Source organism: Pyxicephalus adspersus, chromosome 4 (assembly GCF_032062135.1).
Source record: "Pyxicephalus adspersus chromosome 4, UCB_Pads_2.0, whole genome shotgun sequence".
NCBI lineage: Eukaryota > Metazoa > Chordata > Amphibia > Anura > Pyxicephalidae > Pyxicephalus > Pyxicephalus adspersus.
In genome coordinates, this window is record NC_092861.1 from 84,082,271 (window position 1) to 84,107,797 (window position 25,527).

Consider the following 25,527-nt stretch of genomic DNA (forward strand, 5'->3'; position numbering starts at 1 on the left):
CTGCTGTATTGTGATATTAGAGGATAAAATTCTTCATTAATTTTTTTTATTGCTGCATACTACAACTTACAATCCCTTGATTACTAAAAAGACCATAGAAAAAGAACACACGTTAAATGCCAATCACAAATGGACAGATCCTATTTGCAAATATTTATCTGCCCTTTTTTATCTAAAGCCTTTTCAAAAGTTACTACTGCCAAAACTGTATTGAATAAATACAACAAAAATTTTGAGCAGTAAAATGTGCTCTTTTTTTGCAGCTTCATCTCAATGTTCTATCTATGGACACCTTTCCTTTCCCAGTGGTCTGTCCTGAATTGATTTCCACAGACAAGCAACTGAGCCATGTTACTAAGGGCTCTGTCTATATACAGGGAATCTGACATTCCCTCAAACATTCCCTGGCGTAAAACAATCATTGCGGTTGAAACCTAATGGCCTGGAAGATTCCCACCAGGGAATACTTGACGGAATGTCAAACATTCTGTTTTATAAATAGAGCCCTAACGGTGCAATCTGGTAGTAATATAGAGTTGTAGCTCATATACAAGTATATGAAGTATAATTCATTAAGTTTGTGAAGAATACATAAAAATCACACAGTGTTACCTTAATTCAGTGTTTCACAACTTTCTTTGAGTCATGCCACATATTTTACATTAGAAAAATCCCATGGGACACCACCAAACAAACATGTCACATACACAGGTTAATTAGCTACCTGCTGCCATCTAGTGGAAGAGTATTTAATGCCTGTCACTATACCTTGCCGGCATAGACGAATGAAAACAAATTATTTGCAGTAAATAAATAATAATTTTTGGACTAATTAAGTGAAATTGGATAAATTTCCAATAGTACACCTGATGAGCTCTCACAGCACACTAATGTGCCACAGTACAGTGGTTGGGAACCACTGCCTTGATGACTTTACTTTAACAAAACTCTAATACAAAACATAGAAAGAGTTCCTTTTGCTAGTAGTTGTAAGATAGTCCCAATTAGACCTGGTAAAATAATAAATTTAATTTAAATTGCATTAAATTTAATATGCTGTAGTACTATAGTAACATATTTCTTTGTTCCCAGAAAGAGCAATAAGTGTTAAGGCCATGTAATCTGAGACATTTACCTTCTATGAAATGCTTCTTCTAAACCTCTATAAAGTTATCTAGACATTCAGCAAATTATTTGCTTAGCTTTTGCAGATTATCAAGAGCCCACAATCACTTGAATATGTGGGGTGAATATGTGAATTACTTACTACTACACAAACTCCTTTTACAAGGAAATCATTGTTAGTGAGAGCTGTTTATCTGTGGAACTTCTATCTCATATTTTAGGATTTACAAGAAATGATGGAATGAAGTACTCATCAAGCATTGATCAACTTTTTAAAGATGCCTAAAGCCAACAAGAGTCATTATATGGACATTATGCATTATTAAACCATCAACAATATCATCTCAATAAAACAGCAACTTAAAATGAAATATAATAATATAATATGTGTAATTCACAGCCTCTGGAGCCAATAGTATTTACTCATCATGTTTGGTAAAGACAAACCGTAATGCAGACACAGATGTGTACAACAAAACCTCCAGGAGACCCTAGATGTAGATTATCATTCTAGCTGTTTTACGCTGGGTCCCAGATCCAACATGACCTACATTCTCTATAAGTCATACCAGAGCCCATGAGATTTTTTGGGCAGTGTGTGATATTGGCCAAATGTAGTTGTTGTAATTGGTCTGATAAATTATTTAAGAACAATAGGAAATGCTGTATAAGACATGAAAATTCATGACTATATTTCTGTTTCCGGGACCACAATACAATATAATGGGGAACATTTTTCCTATTTTATTTTAACTGGCCAATAAAACCTAACCATATATACCGTTTGAAAAAAAAAACAAAAAAAATATTTTTTTTACTTTAAAAAAAAAAATGCTTAAAGTACAGATTACCAATATTAAAAATGGCTGTCAGTTAGGTTATATACCTTTGTCTTATGAATTGTATTATGTTAGATATACTGACAAATATTACAAGGAAAACTATATTTAAAACTGAAAAAAGAACAGATGATTTTACAGTGAATGTGGAGTCGGGATCCGCCAGTGACAGAGTGAGGTTTTTATGCAGGACACTCCAGGACTCACAATTGAGAACATCAGAAGGAGGAGCAGAACATAGGGTCTGCATGGCTTCATTCCGCACCTTGAGAGAGAAAAGACATGTCGCGATCAGTAAACATGTTTAATCAGAACAGAATGTTCATAATCCTTGGACACTTTTGTGACAAACAGAGGAAAACAGGTGTCAAAGTTGAAACATAACCATGGGTTTGAAATGAATCCTGCACACATTCATTTCAAGGTCACCTCCTTCCCAGTGCTAACGGTGTTTTGGACTGTAAAATTTTTACAGTCTGACAGGGTTTAATTTTCACCAGAAGGAATGAAGTGATCACACAGAGCACAATAGTGCTTTACCTGTCATTTGCAATTGCACAGATACTATCAATTTTTGGACTGCCAGTGACCACATGCAGAGTATGAATACGATTAATTATGCATGGAGATTACTAAAATCTGTTCTACTTGCATTAAGCTATGTGGAAATGCTGGGCCGTAAACAGAATCAATATGACAAGAAATCATCACCTGTAGGATTGTTTCCTAAGGTTGCAGCTTGTAATGATATTCTGGCTCTCATTAACCTCACAAACAGAACAGGGAGAAAGCAATCAATCTTATTTATCCAGTCTTTGTTACCCCAAACAACTTTAACACGTATAATAAAATAAAAGTAAAGGAAAAGTCTGACTGCTTTGTAGGACAATATTTTAGGATATTCATCCCTCTGGATTTTTAGGGAAAAAATGAGAACCAATGGCTAATTTACCCATTATAATATTTCCAAAATTCACAAACAATGATTTTCTACCAGGATAATACTAAACCATTTATTGTTAGCTTGATACCTGTATATTTAATGCGATGTTGATAACATTTCTATACAACTAGCAGATTCCTTGTAAAGACTTTAACAACATAACATTGAGGAATTCTTTATTAACCCAAAGCTGACATATGGAAGAAAGAAATCAAATATACATAAATCTAAATATGCAAATATGGTATACACGAAAAAAATTGTATGTATTTATGTTTATTATTCATCAGCAGGAAAGAAGCGGTCACACAGAGTGGGCAGCAGGGTGGCTCAGACGTTAGCACTCTAGCCTTTGCAGTGCTGGGTCTTAGATTCGAATCTCAGCCAGGACACTATCTGCATGGAGTTTGCAGGTTCTCCCCGTGTTTGAGTGGGTTTACTCCGGTACTCCGGTTACCTCCCACATTCCAAAACATGCAGTTAGGTTATTAAGCTTCCCCCCCAAAATTGACTTTTGACTGCATTAAAGACAGATGACTGAGGTAGGGACATTAGAGTGTGAGCCCCTTTGAGGGACAGCTAGTGACATGACTATGGACCTTGTAAAGTGCTGCATAATGTGTTGGTGCTAAATAAATACTGTGTAATAATAATATGTATTATTTTAGTAATGTAAAATTACGTTTGTTGTAGCAGAGCATTTTACAGACATTTCATTCTGGGGAGGTAATAACAAAGGTTTGCTCTAGCTGATATCAATCCACGTACTGAATAGATAAATAACTGTGTTCTTAAGTGACACTCCTCTATAGGCTCAGCTTTATTGTAAAACAATCCTTCATTCTACAAGTCTTTCATTTTCTACATTATTATACCTAAATAGAAATCAACAGACTATGCACATGTATTACTGGACCTTTAGAGCTGGTTTACAGAGCCCAGTAATATCTATCACTGACTAAAAACAAAATGTCCTAAATGATGAGAGACTATTTGTCCCACAACCTAGATAGCAAAGAAGACCTTGGCCTAAATCAAGCCTGGAATGGGAATAAGAGAAATATAAAAATTCTAGTGAATGTTTTTTTTAAAAAACTAGGATACAATGTTTATGTCTGCCTTAAACATAAAGCTGCTGTATTAAACATACCTCCTCAGGCTGACTTGGATCTAACTGTTCAGCAATTAGCTGCAATTGTTCCTGATTCATAAATGTATAACTCTGCAAAAAAATATATATTACAGGTAAAAGACATAATGAAATATTGGCATGCATTATTTAGTATGGTAACAAGAAAAATAGTACAGTATTTCTTAATTGAAGTCCTCAAGTCCCTCCAACATTTACAGCCATTTTGAAGCAACTTAGGCTCTCAATACACAAGACTTCTGCAGCCAAAAATACAGAAATTAAATAACTTGGAACATTTTATTATTGTGAACTTTAGATGCCATAGATGTCAAAGCAAAGCCAGATTCCCTAGAAATGAATATCAGAAATGTGAAGTCACAAATACTTTCCACCAACTGACTAAGCTGCACCCGTTAACACAGCTGTCATGACTGCTGCAGAAGACAGGACAATTATACTTTTTTTCATAGCGTGCACTAGGCCTTGTTTTTGAATGCTGTGCATAAATAGTAAATGCATTTGCATTTGAACGGGATATAGTGACAAAAATAAAGGCTGTATTTGACCTTTTTTCTCCAGCTGAATAGGACCTGCTACTTTTAAATAAAGGCAATACACCTCAAAGCAGGTCATACACAGCCTGTAAACTTCTTTGAGTACTGCCCAATGGGATGTGATGTGATGTGATGTGATGTGTGTTTCAAATTCAGGAAAACATCACTTAACCTTAATATTACCATACCAATTATTGCCAAAAAATGACCATAAGTATTTCAAAAGAGGGGAGTTTTGGGGGTACTTGAGGACTAGAGGTGACAAACTATTGTCTATTGATGCCCTTTATTGAAAATTTGAAATGTAACATGGGGGAGATCAACCATTATCACTATGTTACCTTCATTTATGTCAGATCCCTAGTTGTTCTTTAAAGAGGAGAAATGATAAGGATGAATTCCAGTGGTGATATTTTACAGACTAGTCAATTAAATATATATTATACACACACACATGTAAATATTGATGTAGGTTGCAGTATAAATCATACCTACACATACCTGATTGAAGGATGAATCACTGTCAGAACAATTATCAGTGTATCTACTGCTGGGCTGTTCATGTAGTGATTTTCTCTGCATTTCTTGATTTTTGGCTTGATCCTCTTCGAATTTATTAAGTAAAGTCTCTACCACAGCCATCATAACATTCTTAAGTGAAAGCATCATCTCTGTGTATCTGAAAAATATATTCATATTTTATTGCATACTTAGGTAAAACGCAGGAATAGTTTATCATTTTGGGACCCCTGCATCAATATATTTTTATTTTTCCCTCCAAACTATACCCACTTTTCAGTTCCATCATAAATACGTTTCGGTTTTACTGTACTTTACTGCAGAGAAGGATTTTCTGAAAACACATACACATAAGACCTCATTTTTATACGAGTCAGTTTTTAATGAAGCCTATAGGGACATTGATGCAAACCAAAGGTGTATAGTACGGGTCAAAATACCGGTTTAAAAAATGGCAAACAACAAATTGTATTATTTGGGACATAAATCTTAGTTCTCCATGGCGTACTCCAAAAAGGGTAAATCAGAAGCATAACAAACATCTGACATAATATTACTTTATTTGTAACAACCGCACTTGTGTGTCATGTGATTCATAAAAGATATGTTTTGGGAACCAATTTATGCAAATGTTTGCATGCAGTTGGAGAAAAACACTGTACCACCACCACCACAAGTGTGCAAGCATGTTGCCCTTCAGTGCAGTGTGCTGCCCCTGGGTGCATAGCAACAGTTTGCTAGGTGCCTAGAAGAGACTAGTCACTGAACTTGGACTAAGTAGTAGTCTCATTGGTTTGACGATGTCTTGTACCTTTATATGAACCCTGAAATGACAAGGGTTGTCTCTTACACAATCCCATCCACATACCCTTGAAAGCTGAGCATGTCTAAAAGCAGTAACTGCTGACTGGAACATCAAGGGATTGGTATCAGATGTGCAGAAGTACAACATCTATGATAGACCTGGTTTAGATACAGAGAGGGGTGATAGGAGATAAGCAGCAAAGCACCCCATTTTAAGGAAAATCATAAGCCAGAAGCAAGAAAAGGCCAAGTAAACAGCAAGAAACAAAGCTGGTGAGCAGAATATTTGTCAGATCCAGGCTGAAGTCAATAACAAAGGTGCAGAGCAACCAATGGCACAAAAAGGAAATCCAAGGGAAGGGTGGACCCAAGCTGGGTCAGTAACAACAAACAATAACAGGTAAGGTACAAGTTTATAATTGGAGATCATGGATTACAGGGATACAGCTGAAAAGACCATTAATTAATGAACCTTTGCAGGACAAAGGTGTAAATGGACAATTTGGGTGCTATATATGCAGGCTAATGCATATATGCACAGTCCCTCAGCTAGCTAGGCTTCTATACACAAAACTGTGTGCACATTGTTTTTGTCATATCTTTCTCCTAAAGGACAGCCGTCAGATTTCCATCTCGGCCCCTCGGCCCCCTTCTCGAGAATGATTTATCCTCTGGTCCGAATTCTTTTTCACTTCATTAGATACTGGATTTCCCCTCCGCTTTCTGCATCCATATCTGCCCTTCTTCATCACATGCCATAGTTTCAGGAGGTATCAGAGTCTGATCAGGGATCAGTCACATCAGGTTTTAGTAAACAAGCATAATATACAATATGTGAAGTTCTAACTCATAACTCAAACTGAATGTGAAGTTCTCACTCCTCTTTAATAGAAAATGACAAAATCCATGTAGACCCCAACTAGGAAAGGGCAACTTTAAGTTGACAATTGCATAATCATCAAGCTTTAGGTTTAAATTTCTAATTTTCCTTTCTAAAAACCTCTTACTATCTTTCTGTGACAAATCATACCCTTCTATTAGAACCTGGTTGTTGTTTATAAAGACATTCAGCTTGTCTAGAATGACTGGTACCACAGACCGGTAGCAGAATGTTATCCCAATTAGATTTGCCAGTGGTAACAACAAAGCCCTGTCAAGGCTTAAGCTGCATACACACTTCCAATAATTATCGCTGTTAGACGAACGACTAACGACCGATCGTCCAAAAATCGTTAACAAAAAAAAGTGCACAACGACTGACCATTGACGCCGACGAACGAAGATTGACGCTGGAAAGGAACGACCATCCTGGCGGACCTGATTGATCGACGATCGTTCACTATCGTGTGCGGTCGTTTAGTGATCGTGAATGTTCTGAGGATGCACGATGAACGGACGTTCATGGCAGTTGCTTCACCGTGTCCATGTATCTATCTATCTATACAAGATAGATGTTTATATATATATATAATATTTACATACATACATATCGATATATATATATATATCCATCCTGTACCAGCGCAGTTCAATTTTAAAACTTACCTTACCTGGCAGTCAAGTATAAATAAATGACACAAAGTTTTGTTTTTTGATCATTTTTTTTTATTAAAAACATATAAAACCATGAATAAATATCAAAAAGAAATTAAAATAAAATTCTTTTTAAGGGTCTTGCAGTATCTCCTTTTTTAGAGCCTGCAGGTTTCTTCTGGCATGCCTTGGAAAGACATTTTGCACAGAGAGACAAAATAGCTGTGTGTCAAATGTTCATTTGTATGACTGATCTTTCGTGCACACTATACAAACTGCGCGCCAATTTTACTGTACATCACTTCCTCTGGTGCTTGTCACTTCCTGTATTGTTCAAACAATCTCATCTACCATGTGTAGAACATCGTTGAACGATTGTATCATTATTTGAATGTACAGAGTTAGCACTATTCGATCATTCATGATCATTGATTGTTCGTTTGTAAACGACAATTATTGAAGGTGTCTACATAGCTTTATTACGTCTTTAACAAATACTCCTGCTTTTTTAGCTGTTGACGGTGTTGCCCAAAAACAACAGTTTAGAAAGACAGTACATGAAAACATAGGAGTCCAAAGCCACATACACACTTCCAATTATAGTAGTTGGAAAGGATCTTTCACAATCCTTTCCAACGACTATGCACTGCACGATGCATGAACGAGTGCTGTACATATAGCACCGCTCTGTACAATCGTTCATCGTTCATCGTCTGTGGATCCGCCAGGACGGTCGTTTGGACGATGAACCGCGTGTACCACCCGGCAATTTGTAGCTGTCATCAGACATGTGCTCAGGCTGGGTTTTGTGTAGTAAGAAGTCTGGAAATGTTAGCAGCTCTGCTGGAGACAGCCATACTTTGTATTTGTATCCCTTCACTCCCATTATTCTGCCTGTATACTGAAATTTTATTTTTACATAAATCTATTATCATGCAGGCACTGGGGTCACAGAGCTAAAAGTTCAGATCATTAACTATCTGCTGCCCACCAGAGTGTCCTGGTATACTGGAGTGTATTTTGTATAAAGCCTAGTTCAAATGGATGTTTTTTGCTAATAAGTGGCTTTATTCTCTTTAACTTGGCATAATGATTGATATAATATAATCATTTAATAACAATCATTTGGAACAAATAATTCATTTTTTAATCCTTTTTTTGGTAGTAAAAGGCAGTGCTGCGTGCAACATTCAAGAGTGGTTTGACACTTCACCAATCTTCATAAAACTTTTTTTTTTAAACCAGTGAAAATTAAAGAAAAAAAAACGCCACTTTGGTAGTATTTTACAGCCACCTGCAAATGCCTGAAAAAGCCGAGCGGTTACCCCTGGTTACCAAGTGCCTAGCGAGTATCAAAAAGCACTTTGAAGCAATATATACCACAGATTGAACAGCTAATATGAACCAATAACTTAATTTATTACACTACATTGATTACATTATTACAATGCTACAAGGGGTTACACAAACATGTGACACTAGGAAGTAGGGTCACAGTACATGGGCACTGGACAATTAGGACATAATACAAAATGATCTAAAATAGGACATACTAAGGGGGAGGCATTGGACAAATGGTATATATACTACTGTGGTACAGTAGAAAGCGGACACAATTATACTGGATACCTTTGGCATAACCATCTGGGTTTAGTGAACACCCAGCTACAGCTCCCCGCACCTGGCTGAAAAACAATTCAGGGGAGAACACTGAAGCATCAACAATTTTGATCTAGCAATCTGCTCCCACATGCCATAAAACGAACTGCTGAACCGGATCCAACAAAAAGTAACAAAAGAATTTACTGGCAGACAAGGGAGATCCAAGGGAAGGTCAGACAGAAGCAGAGTATAAAAGATCAGCCACAAAATTAGGATCAGAGATTCTGAGTCACGAGGATACAGCTGAAAAGATCCTTCAGCAAAGAGCCTTTACAGCACTTTTTAAATTGCCTGCATGACACCAATGTTCATGGTAAACATTCACAAGTTGTGATGGATATACGAATATGTATTTACAAAGTTGTTTGTCTAGCTAGGCATTTATGCAAAGAAACATGTGTAAATCTGTCATTGTGATTTAACAGTCAATTTCATTTAAGTTTTGTTAGTTATAATCCTAGCAATGTTCTTCTACTCTGATGAATACTACCCAGTCCAGTATAACATCACTAAAGAAATCCTTAAAACACTTGAATTTAATATCCTTTTTCCCTTTTGTGATTATCTTCTTTCATAAAAAAAAAGTTTATTTATCCCATCGATTTCACTGATCTTACAAGCAATAAATAGGTTCTTGCATCTTTCAGTGCAGAATGCGGCCATAAAGTTTCAATGCTAAAGTCATCAAGTCATGTCTATGATGTTACAGCACTTCTCATCAGGGTGACTTTATTATTTCTGACTGCTGTTTTAATGTGGTCAAAGATCAGCAACTGTCAGAGAACTATAGTTAACTCTCACATATTTTCTTAGGTTTTACTCGATAATGCAGTAATGCCATTCAAATATTTTTCCACTCTGTTATTAGGTTTTGTAAAAGATGAAGGATAATTTTGCATTAGTTGTCTGATCATTTGGCCTTTGACTTTGTTCTCAAACAGAATGAAAATAATGTACTTTGATGAATTATTTTTTAATACTGTGTATAGCAGATCATCATAGAGTAAATGTTAATTTACAAACCAAGTTAATACATTTAGAACAGAGGCAAACACCAACTTAAGCAAATACAAATAACAAAGAAATAAAAACCAAGCATATATTACAGTTACTGTTTCTTTAAAAGGTTAGTTTGCATAAAATTATTTTAAACCAGGTGTAAAAAACAACATTTTTTTTGCAATCATCACAACCTAACCATGCTTGAAAAACTATGTTTAGCCCTTTACCTGGATTTATGACACGCACAAGTTTGTAATAGCATTTCGTTATTGTGCTATGCTATACTGCAATACTAAAGTATACTAGGAAGGATACTATAGGAAGTCATTATTATGTCATGGAGGAGCGGAGAAAGTGGCTAGAGGAGTATGTTTTTACCAGGTCAGAAATGTAAGTGGGACAAGAACTGTCTAGGGATTTGAAGGCAAAGCACAGGAGCTTGAATTTGATTCTAAGGTGAATTGGAAGCCAGTGTAGAGATCTCCGAAGAGATGCAGCAGAAGAGGAGCGGTGGGAACTTATGTTTATTTCTGAAAAAAAATGTGAATAACAAAAAAAAAATTTCTATATTCATGAATACAAAGCTGAATTAATTGGTGTCTAACTAGAGCACAGCTTTAACGTTTACTTAATTAGAAAAACTGAAGGGGTAAAGTAATGCACATCTAATGTGTAAACCAAACTCTAGGCCAGGTACATTTCTTCAATAAATCAATGAAAGGGAAAAAAACACCTCTTCTTATTTTAAAGTAGGAGCTCTAATTTAAAATTGGTAATGTTGCATTAAAAAGTGATACCATTTGCAGAATATTAACAACACTGAGCCAAGAGAGCTAAATCCAAAGTAAGCTTCATTAGTTTTTCAGAACAACTCGTTAGCACTTCTAAAAATCTCAAGGTAATAAATTATTACTGGAACCAATTCAGTTAGATGCCTTCTGTTTATTAAGGATAAAAAGCCTCAAGGTCTCACACTAGTTAGGTTTCAATCTCTTGCGCTCTCTCCTTTTTTTTAATCTAGAAATATTTGTAGCCAGAAAAGTATTACAATGACAGTGAAATGCCTAAATGGAACTATCTGCTTACTATTTGAAGAGCACTTTCTAAAGCACACAGCATATGTTTTATGAAATCACTCAACCTGCTGTGTTTCTTTTCCAGTTTCCTATGTCTCTTCCACTAATTGGATGTTTATATGTACTGCAGACAGGTGTTTTAAAATTTAACTAAACCATCCTGCGAAACATTTAAAAACACCCTGGAAAAAATAGCAAGTCGACGGTCTTGTAGATGGTAATGTACAAAAAGCCGAGGCACATATTGTTCTACAAAAAGACTTTTACGGATTGACACATAGCATTTGCTGCTTTGAAAGTAGAGCCTATCATTGGCTGCAGTAAAAATTTGTGGGGTTATCTTCAAACATGCGGATGGCCAGTTTTGATGCAATCACCACTTTTGTGTACACAGTCACAATGGAAGTGAAAAGGCCACCTATGTAATTTACAATAACGGTGATCAGTTACTCCATGGAGACTCTGATCACAAATTTAGGGTTTTTAGAGAGCCACGATTGGGCTTGACACCAGGGCTAGCTAAAATAGTTAAAATAAGTTAACATTTTAACAGAGTTAAAATATGCAAACAGTCACACAGTAATGCACCATATGCTTCATGTGTTGGGAAAGGGACAATTTCCTCTACTGGAACCAGGTGTTCTGACATTGACTTTGATGTTATTGGTCTAGCTCATGTGAAAAACATTGCTCTTTCTATAGATACAGTTCAGCATCCTGTTCACTGCTAGACTGTGCTTGAAAGCCTCATCTACAGTACACCAGGACAAAAACAGTCTGCTAACCACATCCTTAATACCACACAAGTGCCTAGAACTGCGGTACAGACTAAAGGCAATGTGGGTCTTTCAATAACCCCTGTAGCAACATATGGCACATGAACAAGCGGTGGTTGTAAGATACTACTGGTGGCTCAGAAGACCAGAGTCGTGGAAACAGTGTTTTTATGTATACATTTAATGACAAAAAGCAAGAAGGTTGTTTGCAGAACAGGCTCTTTTCTCTTTACATATAATAACCCTCTTTTCTTTGTGCTGGCTTAACTCCTTCGTTCCTCGTTTAGCCATCCTACACAACCATTTTTTGTAGCTGCCAAGGAAGTAACAAGGGGAATAAAGAGTTTCTTGTTGGAAAACTCTGAGTCTGCTGCCATCACACTCAAGTTGGCGGCTACCTGTAGCAGTATCAAGCCTTTTTTTTTTTCAAAATTAAAGGCTTGATGACAAGTGTTTTTAAATCCATTTTAGCTGATTATTCAGCTTTAGATACATGAATATGGGTTGAATAAGAAGAACCTCATGTGTGAAAAATTAAAGTGCTGTTATTCTTCAATTACCCTTTATTGAGTATATAAATCTGCCCATTATAGGGGTGAACTTTGGGTGCATATGGTCTGTGCACTGCGAGATGGCACTGGTCTTCTTCTCTCCCCCAATTCTTTTTCCCTCATTGTTCTCTTTTCTTACTTGACTTGGGGTTCTTTTCTTTTTTTCCTGTTTCTTGTTCATCACTTTGATGGGCTTAGTCTTATTGATGGGGGTCCTACTTGCTGATTTGTTTGGTTACTATATGACATTGCATTCTTATTCCTTCACCAATAAGGTTTATTAAAATATAATTCTTGAAACATTGAAAGTAAGGAAATTACTGAATAAACTTTGTATAACAATTAGTTGTGCTGTATACTAATAGACTATGCAAAATGTGGGTCTTGGGGTTTAGGTCCACTTTACAGCTGAAAACAAACAGCTAAAAATACATGGTAAATTCCTATATAGGAACAGTTTTGCATGAAATGGATTTGTACATTTGTTCAGCTCATTCAGAAATTTACACAGACCTGCCAGACAGCACAGCTCTATTGTTTTTACTGCAGTTTAACTGGCAGTATTTTAAAAAAAAGGCATTCCTAGACCGCATAAACTTTACTCTGCTTTCAAACAACCATCGTTAGATCATCTGTGTCAGTGACTGTGAGGGGTGGCAATGGCATTCTTCCATTCAAGTGATTGTGTTTAGAAAAGTGATCAGGGGGTGCTCTTTTTAGAGACGCTGTCACTGCACTGCATGCAGTAGGTTTCAGGGTCCTCTTAGGAAATATCACGTGTTCACAACCACACCCAGTATATGGTAAAATGATGAAGGTCATCTTTTCTTACCCTTGTTTTGTCAGCATATTCCATGAAAGTACAATGCATGTAGCCAAATGCCCCTGTACTGTGGGTTACAAAAGGCTGTGATCGTAACCATGATATTTTAATATTTGCTACCTTTTGGCCTGTTAAAATACCATTCAGTTAATCAGTTCAGTAAGTTCAATAGATACCTGTTGATCTTGGAACAAATCTTTAGCTGTCCCCCGTCCTGTGAAGTCTGCCTCTTCATTAAAACTGCAGGTAGTGTTATCAACTTTGTTCTGTACCCTTAAAAATGTTCTCTGTCCTTGGGTGCCAACACAATCCTTCCACAGATATAGCGCAGAAAGTAAGCATGGTCACCCCGGCGATTCTGATCCTGGCTTCTCTTACACATGCCAGGAATGAATTAAAAGAGTTACAGAATCCCAGCCCAGCCAATAAAGATGGCTGAAGATTGTATTCAGGAAAAAAAGAAGAAGGAAGATAGTGGAACACAGATTGGTGAGTATCGTGGGTTTAGTTCTGCTTTAGGTTTCATACACATAATAGATGATTTTTGCACACAGCATGCGTGCAGTGGTCCCCTGACATCATTCATCGAACCACTGAGGCGGATGAATGAACAACTGATCAAGAAGGACCAGTTCTATGCATTTCTCATGCCCCCCTCCAGGACAGGACAGTGCTATGTGTACAGGACTTGTGCATTCATCTTTGACTGGTAACAATTATGAGAGGTTGTTTCCAGTGACAATTATCTGATGTCTGTAGAGGGCTTTAGGCTAAATAATACTATAATAAATGCCCAGGTATCCCTGCACTTACTTAATCATTTAAAAACAACTTGATATCAACTGTGTATTTAAATAAAAGAAGTTCATTTTTAGAGTTTAAAACAATGGAGTGAGTTTTGAAATATCAAATTAATTTGGACATTTTTTCAGAACTGCTCCAGTCCCTTGAATATAAACGGATTTTTGGATAACAACTCAGCACCATTTAATTCATTTAGTCAATAAATATTGGTTTGTTGTCACCTTTGTATATGTCATCAGCAAATTCACTAAAACGAAAAGAAGCTTGCAGATTATTAAAATGTGCCAGAAAACTCACTCCGCGGATTCACGTGTCCGCTTGGTAACGCGTTGTACCAGTGTGTCATAGCCAGATCCATCTCCTTGACTCTGTGCAAAGGTGCACCTCTCAGTCTCCTCTTCTATCACAGATCCCAGAGAGCTCTTGATATAATGTCTTAGGTACTTCACCAGTTCATAGCTGAAATAAATGTAGTCAATTGTTTAATAAAGTAATCAGACAGTTTTACCTTCCATTAATATTATTGGGAATCACATTGACAAGAAATAAATTCCATGGTTACTGGTGAAACAAGGAAAAGGAATGAATAAAACCAAATAATAATGATTTGGCTTGTGGTGCCATCATCTGGTATATCTGGTAATTGCAAAAGCTTAGGTAAAAAAATTAAATAAAAAAATAAATAAATAAAAAAAACAACTATTAGGTACTGTACTACTATTTCTGTGATTGTGAATATTTGAGATCCTAAAACATTTTTATATAACTGAGACATCTAAAACATAACAGCGACATACCTCATGACAGGATCTTTTTAAAGAGACTGCACCTCTACTGATTACACTGCTTAACATTGCAGTGGTACAGAGGCACTGAGAACAAAAAGCTTTAATATCACTGGCAGAAATACCAGGTATTTTTTAATTCCTTGAACTTTTATTAACCTTTTTATTTTGGTTATGGTCCACTGCTGATCACGTCCATTCTTCTATATCTGCAATGTACCAATCTTCTGAAGGTTACATTCAGCAGTATGATGCAACATGTCACAAAGATCAAATAATCCTAAATTGATTTCTTGAACATGACAATGAGCTCACTGTTCAATCACCAGATCTCAATCCAATAGCGGACCTTTGAGATGACATCAGTGTTATAGTTTATAAACGCCAAGAATGAAAACGTCAGAATATCTTTTTGATATGTGCAAAACCTGTTAATCCTACAATTTATCAGAAATTGTCAGATGATCATTTTGTGTGCTACAATCTTATCAGTTATCTGTTCTGAAGACTCAAGTACCCCATACATCTATGGTATAAATCATGGGTGCCCAACCACCGGCCCATGGAGCTGCCAGATCCGGCCCCTTTACTCATTCCCTCTCTGCTCCTTCTGCTCATTCTCTTGCGGGAGATGGGGCGCACACATCGCCTATCTTTTTTTATAGGATCGCACTGCCAGGGGAGGGAGCATCCTGAGCATGCTCAGTGTTAGCTCCCTGAGAGTGGGCGTGTACTAAAGACCTGAAAATCAGCTGCGTCTGCTCCCCGCCCACCTTGTACTGTGAGATAATCCCAGCAGCAGCATGAGAGCTATGTCTGTGTCCATGCAGCTGTCATTATCCTCATGTAAACCTTCTAATCTCCTACACCAATTGTTATAGCAACATGAAATATCCAGGGTACACAGGGGACCCTGCGAGCTGCTACTTATCCAAAATGCAGCCCCCTAAACATAACAAGTTCCCAGATATGGGGTCACAAGCATAAAATCCAAACAACAGAGATATTTTCACATTAAGTGGGGATATCATGCTACCCTGTCACACAGAGCTTTCTCCTTACTCTCTATGAAGCCCAATTTTTCTGTAAGAAAAGGGAAATGTAACTTCAAGTGGGGGACTCTTGTGGCTAACTCCCCCTAAAATGTCATCACTACTACAAAAAACGATACCTGTCAAACTGTGCTACCCTGTCAGACATAGCTGGCCACTTATCTTCTGTGAACCCCAATTTCTCTTTAGCAGTAGAGAAAGAGAAATGAAGAATAAGTGTGGGGCGCTTGCGGCTTCCCCACCAATGAAAAATGTTATCACTTTTACCATACCATGGTGTCCCTCACATGTAAATGACCGCTTATGTTCCTTAAACCCCAATTTCTCCTGAAAGGGGAGCTGTAGGTATATGTAAAAGTAGGATAAGTGGGGGACTCTTGAAAACAAAACTTAGTTTTGTATCTTTCATTACCAAAATGAGCATCTAATGGTGAGTGCAGAAATTCTTGATTCATGATTTCTTTTATTTGGTGCATGTACAATATGATAACTAGAAACATTTCAATGTAATCTTATTTTAATTTAAAACTATTCTACTTTTAAACATCTTTAATGTTTGTTTGCATTGTGGCCCGTAAGTTTTATCTCAATGTCAACAGCGGCCCCTAGATGAAAAAAGGTTGGGCACCACTAGTATAGATAAAAAGACAGGCAGAGGTTTTAGTACACCTGTCTTGTTTCTGTTGTCTTGACATAGTACGAGTAGTATGTATCATGATGTATGTATCAGTATGTAGGATACATACTACTCGTACTATGTCAAGACAACAGAAACAAGACAGGTATACTAAAACCTCTGCTTGTTTTATTGTCACTATGGGAGAGGGAGCATGTTACTGATAAAATCTTGAAAATAGAACTGGTAAGCAGCAATATATGGAATGTTGTTATTTGGCTTAGATACACTTTAAATAAGGAACATTCCCTCTCCTCCGTATGCATTGCAAAGGAGAGGAAATTCCCTTCAGGGGGCGTTCTTGTTCTTGTTGGGGGGGCTGAGCCATTAGGGCGGGACTCAGGAGATAGTCCGGCCTAGTGTGCTCCTGCCCACCCCCGAAATAGCCTAGTGGTCACAAACGTTTGATGGTACCTGATTTAATACACTATATTGTATAGTGTCTTAGTGTATATTAATACACTAAGAAAACTATGTGATCGATTCAGGAAAGGATGACTTTGGAAGGTCATGCAGTCAGGCTTTCTTCCTGGCCTTTTATCCTTCAATAAAGCAAGAGGAGTGCAGTCTACATTTGTAAAGCACAGAGCTAAAGTAAGGGCAGGTTGAGGCCCGAAGCAGGATAAGCAATCCTGTGTGGCTCCAAGTGGCTGGCACCTGGCCTGCTACTTGGTCACTCGCACGGCATTGCTGGTTGTAAAACATTTGACAATGGGTGACAGTTAGCAGTAATAGACGGCTCACTGCCACTCTTATTCATTTTCTATTGGGCTCCAGAGAAGCTATATATAGCCTCTTAACCGAGCTAGCGGTTCACTGGCATGAGGAAGTGGTATTGGCACTGCAGCCTCAAGGACAGTCTGAACATAGCCTAAATCAGATGATTGATTACATTATTGGACATTATATATAGTCAACACTTACACAGATGTCATTTTTAAAAGGATCTTTTTATAAACAATTACAAAGACACAATGGAATTACTTGTGAAAATGCTCATCTGTCTCCTCAAGGTGAAGCAGGATCTCCTCAGCACATTCAGCAGATGGTGCATTGGCCAGTTTTTCCTTCACACTCTGCAGCAGCTGCCTGACCGTTGTCTGTAGTGAGATTTCATCATAATCCGAAAAAGTGGCCATGGTCAACACAAATTGGCGTCAGCCACAGCTGTAAACTTTTTAAATGTCCCTAAAACAACACAAATGCAATTAAAAGAATTGGACATACAATTATTTCCATCTCATAGTATGGCAGGTGTGCAGACATTTTTATATTAGGAAAACATCAAAAATAAAAAGGTAACAAAAAATAGACCACTATGATATCTTGGCTGATCATTACATATAAAATAACAATAGATCATTTTGTTATATCAGACTAAATAAAGGGCAAAGCTTAGGTAACACATATGTTATGTCAGGGATGGCATTGGTCCACCCAAAAAAATTTTTAAGCCGGGTGGGAAGAAATTGTAGGTGGGTGGTGACCCTGTGTTGTGACCCAACTCTTCAGTACCCACCCAAAAACAGCCGGGTGTTTGATGAAAAGTGCTGGGTGGTGCGCCCAGCTAAAAGGGGCTGGGGAGAACACTGGATGGGTTTACACAAAATCCAGAGGCCCTGGAAAGTGGGAGCTCCAGATACACAAATTGCAGCTCCTAGCATCCCCTGCAATTCTATTACTTAGGATGCTGGAGAAGGTGAGGTCCCTGGTCCAATGCCCAGTCTACCCCCTTACCTCCTAAAATCAGCCCTGATCTGTGTATATATGTATGTGTCTGTGTACAAATGTGTTTGTCAGGTTTATATCTACCTGTATATGCCTGTGTTGTGTATGCTGGTGTATTTGTGTGAATGCGTGTCATTGTGTGTACTAGTGCCATACCTAAGGGAGGCCCCCACTGTGTGTAAAGGATCAGAGGGTGCCCAATGTAACATCAGTAGTTACATTTAATGATGGCACTCTTTGACACTCCTGGATGTCCATCCTGTTTACAGCCAACCAGGCTTGCGGGTACGCACAGCCTCTATGTCAAAGTCAGTGAGAGATGCTAGAATTGACTAAAATTTCTAATTTAACACTGTTGTTGGATGACCCTTCTCCTTGTGGGCTAGTAAGTGTTGTTTTTTTTAGACCCAGTTTTGGATTTGACTCCTAGCTTCCTAATTATGTCACAGAGAGTAGCAAGCAAGCTGTTTTGGTAATAACTTCCTAGTTGCCATCTCTAAGGCCTTCACAGGTGACCTGCAGTATAGCAAAACTACACTAATCAGTAAAGTAAGGGGGTACTTTTCTATTGGTACTTTAACTACGAATAAACTGCCCCATTACAGTGGACACTATTATTTTTTCCAAGTCTCCGCACTCATTTTTTACCCATTATTATTAATTAAATGATTACACCTGAATTTTATTTTTCAGATTTCGGGGTATAAAATATTGGTCAGATCAACCATTTATCTAGGTGTCAAATCTTCTAGGAAATTCATGTTCTTATCGCTTTAATGTATTATCATAAATGATAAGGCTAATATGTCATGAGGTGTAGTTATTTTATATGGGAACTAAATTCTCCATTCAATTACAGTTGAGCAGGGCTCCTCTGCAGTTATCATGATGGTGCATAAGGAATCAGCTATGACCCCGGCCATTTGAGGGATTTAAGGATCAGTTGAGAGCCAATATGAGCAAACTGAGACAGTTATCACCAGAGGAACTACATGCATAGAAAGTACCTGTTTTCAAAAACAGAACGGAACTGTTGTATTCCAAATTAGATTCCAGGCGATGGTGCTTGTTATCACTGTCACAAATAGATGATGTGTCTAATTCTGGGCTTCTTTCCATAACATGTGAACAAAATACAAGCACATCATGGGACACTTGCCTAGCAAAATATCAGAGCCACAAAAATAGAGGTGGCCCTATGGGAAAACCACAACCTATCCTTTTTGTAATACCTTCATTGAGATTTATCTGACAGATAATATTACTTTATATGATAGAATTGTAAACTGGACTGCTGGCGCACTTTTCCTTCGGTGTGATGTCTGCCTGGAGTTTGCTGGAGGAAGCTGAGTGAGAGGTGCTGAATAGAGGGAGGTCCATCTAATCATCACATTGGTTACTGATATTTTGGCAGGAATCATTAAGGATTCATTTGGCCAATCATTAAGTCCTCTTAACTTTAAACAGAGATTGTATTTGGGCCTGTGCCAGTTTTATCTCCAACAGCAAGCTATAAGCTTAGCACCCACCTTGTCCCAGGTAATATTTATTGGGAGTATTGTCGTGATTTAGGACCATCAGTTGTATTTGATTCGTAAATGACTAAGAATGTTGGTTACACATTAGTTATGGTTTATGAGTTAATAAAGTTTAAGCTAATTTTTAATTTCAAACCCATGTAAGGGTCACAGCCAAAATGTTTCTATAAACATGTGTCTGATGTTTCATAGTTTTATTTGTTGTTTATACAGTTATGTTCATAAATATTTGGACAGAGACAACTTTTTTCTAATTTTGGTTCCACAATTAATTTTACATGAAACAACTCAGATGCAGTTGAACTGCAGACTTTCAGCTTTTATTCAGTGGGTTGAACAAAAATATTTAATAAAATGTGAGGAACTAAAGCCTTTTTTAACACAATCACTTCATTTCAGGGGCTCAAAAGTAATTGGACAATTGACTCAAAGGCTATTTCATGGGCTGGTGTGGGCAATTCCCTCGTTATGTCATTATCATACATTATCACGCTTGTATGTAGAAGATTTTGCTGTGGACAACATGTGGTCAAAGGAGCTCTCCATGCAGGTGAAACAAGCCATCCTTAAGCTGCAAAAACAGAAAAAAAACGATCCAAGAAATTGCTACAATATTAAGAGTGGCAAAATCTACATTCTGGTACATCATGAGAAAGAAACAAAGCACTGGTGAACTCAGCAATGCCAAAAGATCTGGACGTCCAGGGAAGACAACAGTGGTGGATGATGGCAGAAACATTTCCATGGTGAAGAGAACCCCTTCACAACAGCCAACCAAGTGACAACACTCTCCAGGAAGTAGACGTATCGATATCCAAGTCTACCATAAAGAGAAGACTGCATGAAAGTAAATACAGAGGGTGCACTGCAAGGTACAAGCCACTCATAAGCCTCAAGAATAGAAATGCTAGATTGGACTTTGCTCAAAACATCTAAAAAAGCCAGCACAGTTCTGGAAAAACATTCTTTGGACAGATGAAACCAAGATCAACCTTTACCAGAATGATGGCAAGAAAAAAGTATGGAGAAGGTGTGGAACAGCTCATGATCCAAAGCATAGCACATCATCTGTAAAACATGGCGGAGGCAGTGTGATGGCTTGGGCGTGAATGGCTGCCATGGCACTGGGACACTAGTGTTTATCCATGATGTGACACAGGACAGAAGCAGCCAAATGATTTCTGAGGTGTTCAGAGACTGATACTGTCTGCTCAAATCCAGCTAAATGCAGTCACTTTGATTGGGAGGCGTTTCATAATACAGATGGACAATGACCCAAAACATACAGCCAAAGCAACCCAGGAGTTTATTAAAACAAAGAAGTGGAATATTCCCAACTGAGCATGCATTTCACTTGTTGAAGACTAAACTTCGGACAGAAAGGCCCACAAACAAACAGTAACTGAAAGCCGCTGCAGTAAAGTCCTGGCAGAGCATTAAAAAGGAGAAACCCAGCATCTGGTGATGTCCATGAGTTCAAGACTACGGGCTGCCATTACCAGCAAAGGGTTTTGAACCAAGCATTAGAAATGAACATTTTATTTTCAGCTTTTTAATTTGTCCAATTACTATTGATCCCCTGAAATGAAGTGATTGTGTTAAAAAAGGCTTTAGTTCCTCACATTTTATGCAATCTTTTTGTTCAAACCACTGAATTAAAGCTGAAAGTCTGCAGTTCAACTGCATCTGAGTTGTTTCATTTAAAATTAATTGTGGTAATGTACAGAACTGAAATTAGAAAAAAGTTGTCTGTGTCCAAATATTTATGGACTTAACTGTATTATGCATTTTAGGTGAATTGATGAATACAAAGCTATGTCCTTCTCACGCAATGTAAATGTCCATGCATCCCTTCATTGCTCCATCACCATAATTGCTATTTTCTTCCAGTTTTCTTTAAAGCATAGGATAAAGAACCCCTTTTATTTAAAGGAAAAATTAGCACCACATGAGCAATAGTAAACCATGCACTCCTGCCGTGTGTGATGTGCTGCCTATACAAAGTAATGGGCTGCCTCCCCTCTCCACTATTACAATTCATTGTTCAGTGACTCTTCTCATCAGTTGCGTTGTGTATGGGAGTAGTGCAATGTCTTTATAAACAGACCCACAGACACTTCATTAGACCGAATTGCTTTGTAGTTCCAGCATTACACATTCTGTTATAGGGACCTATAGATAATCGTTATTTCCAGTCATAAAGACGTCCAGCTGTACTCAGGACAGTGACGGCGGACGCGCCCACTTTACGTCATCAACGGACGCCCCATGAATTGTTGCTATAGTAACAATAAATTCCAGCTTTCCTCTACCTGTCCACATTTATTTATTAATCCGGAATACGCTGCCTATGTGTGCCACTGATTCTAATAGACAACGATCCAGTCCATGTCACAGCATTGTCCTCTGTACAGATAGCCACTCAGCAGCCATTATTATCGCAGGGTTTCATCATGTTACAGCCGCTGCAGGAATAACAAACACTCACCACGTCCGCAGCTCCCGACTTTCAGTATAAACCCTTTATAGAGCCAGCATGGAGCGCACACATGACATGGCGTACACAACAATGGGCGGAGCTTATACGGGGAAAGCTAGACGCCGTCTCCATGTGACACAGGCAAGTGTCCAATGGGATGGCTTTCTGCGTTACTATGGTTACGGATTGCGGCATCTCCAGTGACTGTAGTGTGCGCTATGCTCTAGGCTGGATGTAGGTCGCAGTACTGTAATGGGTATGGATTGGAATGAAGGACTGGATTTCAGGCTACATACTGCTCGGACAAAGTAAACCTACAATAGTCAATAAATCATACAACAATAAAATGATAATCACACTTACCTTTTGGTAGAACAAAAAAAAAAAATCATACCTTTACATCTGCAATCCCTCAGGGGATGTCCTCTAGTGGGCCCATGTTGTCCTGAAATCGCCCTTTATTGCACAGGAAGTCGCCATTTACTTTCTTCTGGATATATCACCTGATCTTGCACTGCACAGGCGTGACATCCAGTGACATAGAGCGCTATAAATAGGAAAAAAGAGCGCCAATCTCACTGCGCATGCGTGTTAGTCTGGCATTTTTTTCCCCCGCTGTAGGAAGAAGACGGTTGGTGCATGCACAGGCCGAGCAGCCAGATGGCTGGAATGTGTGCTGTGGGTATCCCAGGACGGTCTGCGCTCCCATTCTGCTTTTACCAACGAGGCGGTAAATTTATTGGTACACCCAGATCTGGACTGGGACGACCACTAGAATCTAGAATGCATAGTTTACTTGGAACAGCGGCAGGGATTCATGACGTATGTATCACAACCTCTGGGCTCCCATTCTGCCTTGATCACTGCGGCAATAGCAGTAACAGAAAGAAGATAAGTGAATACATTGAAAATTGTAGTGTTCCCTTACTTTGGTGGTCAATGGAGAAAGTCCACATTACATTTTTAGTCAGTCAAGTATACCTGTACATTGGTGGTCAGTGGATATGGGCACCTTTTACTGTGTCTGGTAGAAGAAACGTACCATCTGTTACAATGGTGGTTAGTGGTAAGAGTGATTAGAATCAAGAATGATTAACGACCAATCAAAAATTATTCACGATTATTTTGAACGATCATATTGTGCATGATTTTGTACATGCTGAAATGATAAGTTCAAATATAATCCACCAATAATGTACACACACTAGATACGATCGTTTGAACGATGCAGGAAGTTACATGTACAGGAGAAAGTGTATCACAGTACAACCCATAATCACTGAACAACGGTACACACAATAGATAGCGAACGATCATCGCCCAATCAGATCCGTCGGTCGGTCGTTTGTTTCCAGTGACATTCCCATTCATTGTGCTATACTCTATTCTCACTAAAGAGTGAGGGTTGGATACCTTCTGTGGAAGGGCAGGAACCCAGCCTTAGTAAGGTAGAAAACCCATTAGACTTGAGGGCCCTCACTATGGATGTCTAGAAGAATCTAGGGGAAATAGAGCAGGTTGGCTATGAGATCCCAGGGCCTGCTTAGACCAGGGTCTGGACAATAGGCCACTGGGAGGATGAGCCTAGTTTTTAGTGGTAGGAGACTTTAATAGGAAAGCCTGCAGAGAAGGTATCCATAGCAAAACTACTTCAAGACAGGAGCCCCCATTTGTATCAAATTGGGGTAATCAGCTTTGGCTATGTGAATGCCCACTCCATAGGAAAGATGAGTGTCAAGGATGAAGAGTTCAGCAAAGTATACTAAAATTTAGTTGGCAGCATTGACTATGATTTACTGCTATTGGATTTGAACTGCCAGTACCTGACACCTCTGCCTTAACCCTCACTCCTCCATTTTGAGGTACAATAAATCCCCCTAACTTAAACATATACGTGTCTTTTTGATTTTGTTATGCCACATTACAAGGGAGATCCCATGAAAATAGCTGTTCCTGTGGGGTTAAGTGCTTTATCTATCTATCTATCTATCTATCTATCTATCTATCTATCTATCTATCTATCTATCTATCTATCTATCTATCTATCTATCACTACTTCCCACCACTCCAAATCTCCCCTTCTATTGTGTGTTAATTCCCCCACCTCCTAGATTGTAAACTCTGTCTGTTATTTGAAACCCCTTTTTAATGTACAGTGTTACTTAATATGTTGGCACTTTATAAATCCTGTTTATTATTAATAATATCATTTTTATTATTAATATTATTATTACTAATAATAATAATAATATTAGTGTCTAAATCCCAGACTAACATTATCTGGGTGAATGACTGGACCCTGTCCAAATGATATTGAGCTTTCTAACAATAAGATAATTAGTGACAATACTGCTGGAGGTAAGAAGAGGTGATAATACGGTTTGTTTTCTTTTTTGAGCAGATAATATTCTTCTGGTAACCCTGTAAATAAATCAAATGCGGGTGAACAAAATAGAGCAAACTTCTGAGATTCACCTAGCAAGGTTCAAAGTAAATGAACGCTTAATAAGACCAGTTTTTAGTCTTTAAACCAAAAGAATAGCAATATTTATTTCATTTTTTTATGATCACTGCAGTTTCAAGATGCCACTGTTTGTGAATCAAATTTAACATTTCACTGATGCACTTTGTGTCCCAGCGTTTTATACACTACACTACTGCAGTGCTGTTTATTGTTTAAAGTACATTAGAAATTTGCAGTAAACAATGTACCCAGCACCAAGTCACTTAATTATAATTAAATCACTCTTTTTTCTGTTGGCACAGAGTTGGTACAAGATCTATTCAGCTATTATACCTTAAACAACTAGAATGAGGTGGCTATTGCAATAGATTGTCAAAGTATGTTTTTTCTGCTCTGAAAGTTCTGAGATGAACATTTCGCTTTTAATACTGAACTCGACTTCTCAATATCATTGTGGAAATGGTTTAGTCTGGAAAGTTTTAGAGCAGCCATTATCAACCAAGTATTCTTGGAACCTTAGGGTTCTTTCAGTGATTGAGCTTCAAATGATTGATGATCTCATCTGATGGTGTCTGGCAAGTTTTGAGTTCAGTGCCATTTGGCAAAGTCAGTAAAATAATATTAGCTATTTTTTGTGTGTCATTTTGACACTGTAAATGCCA

At 38.0% G+C, this 25,527-nt stretch overlaps 1 protein-coding gene across 1 annotated transcript in view; it reads right to left on the reverse strand.

Moving 5' to 3' along the window:
- Positions 1-22,508, reverse strand: part of TBC1D32 (TBC1 domain family member 32) — a gene marked incomplete in the record, with an annotated part of 161,342 nt that extends 138,834 nt beyond the window's left edge. Inside the window, 6 exon segments of the mRNA XM_072408827.1 lie at positions 2,104-2,229; positions 4,058-4,129; positions 5,095-5,272; positions 14,441-14,602; positions 17,641-17,844; positions 22,411-22,508. Of these exon segments, the coding sequence (XP_072264928.1) occupies positions 2,104-2,229; positions 4,058-4,129; positions 5,095-5,272; positions 14,441-14,602; positions 17,641-17,795 (693 nt within the window).
- Between the last annotated feature and the right edge of the window lie 3,019 nt (positions 22,509-25,527).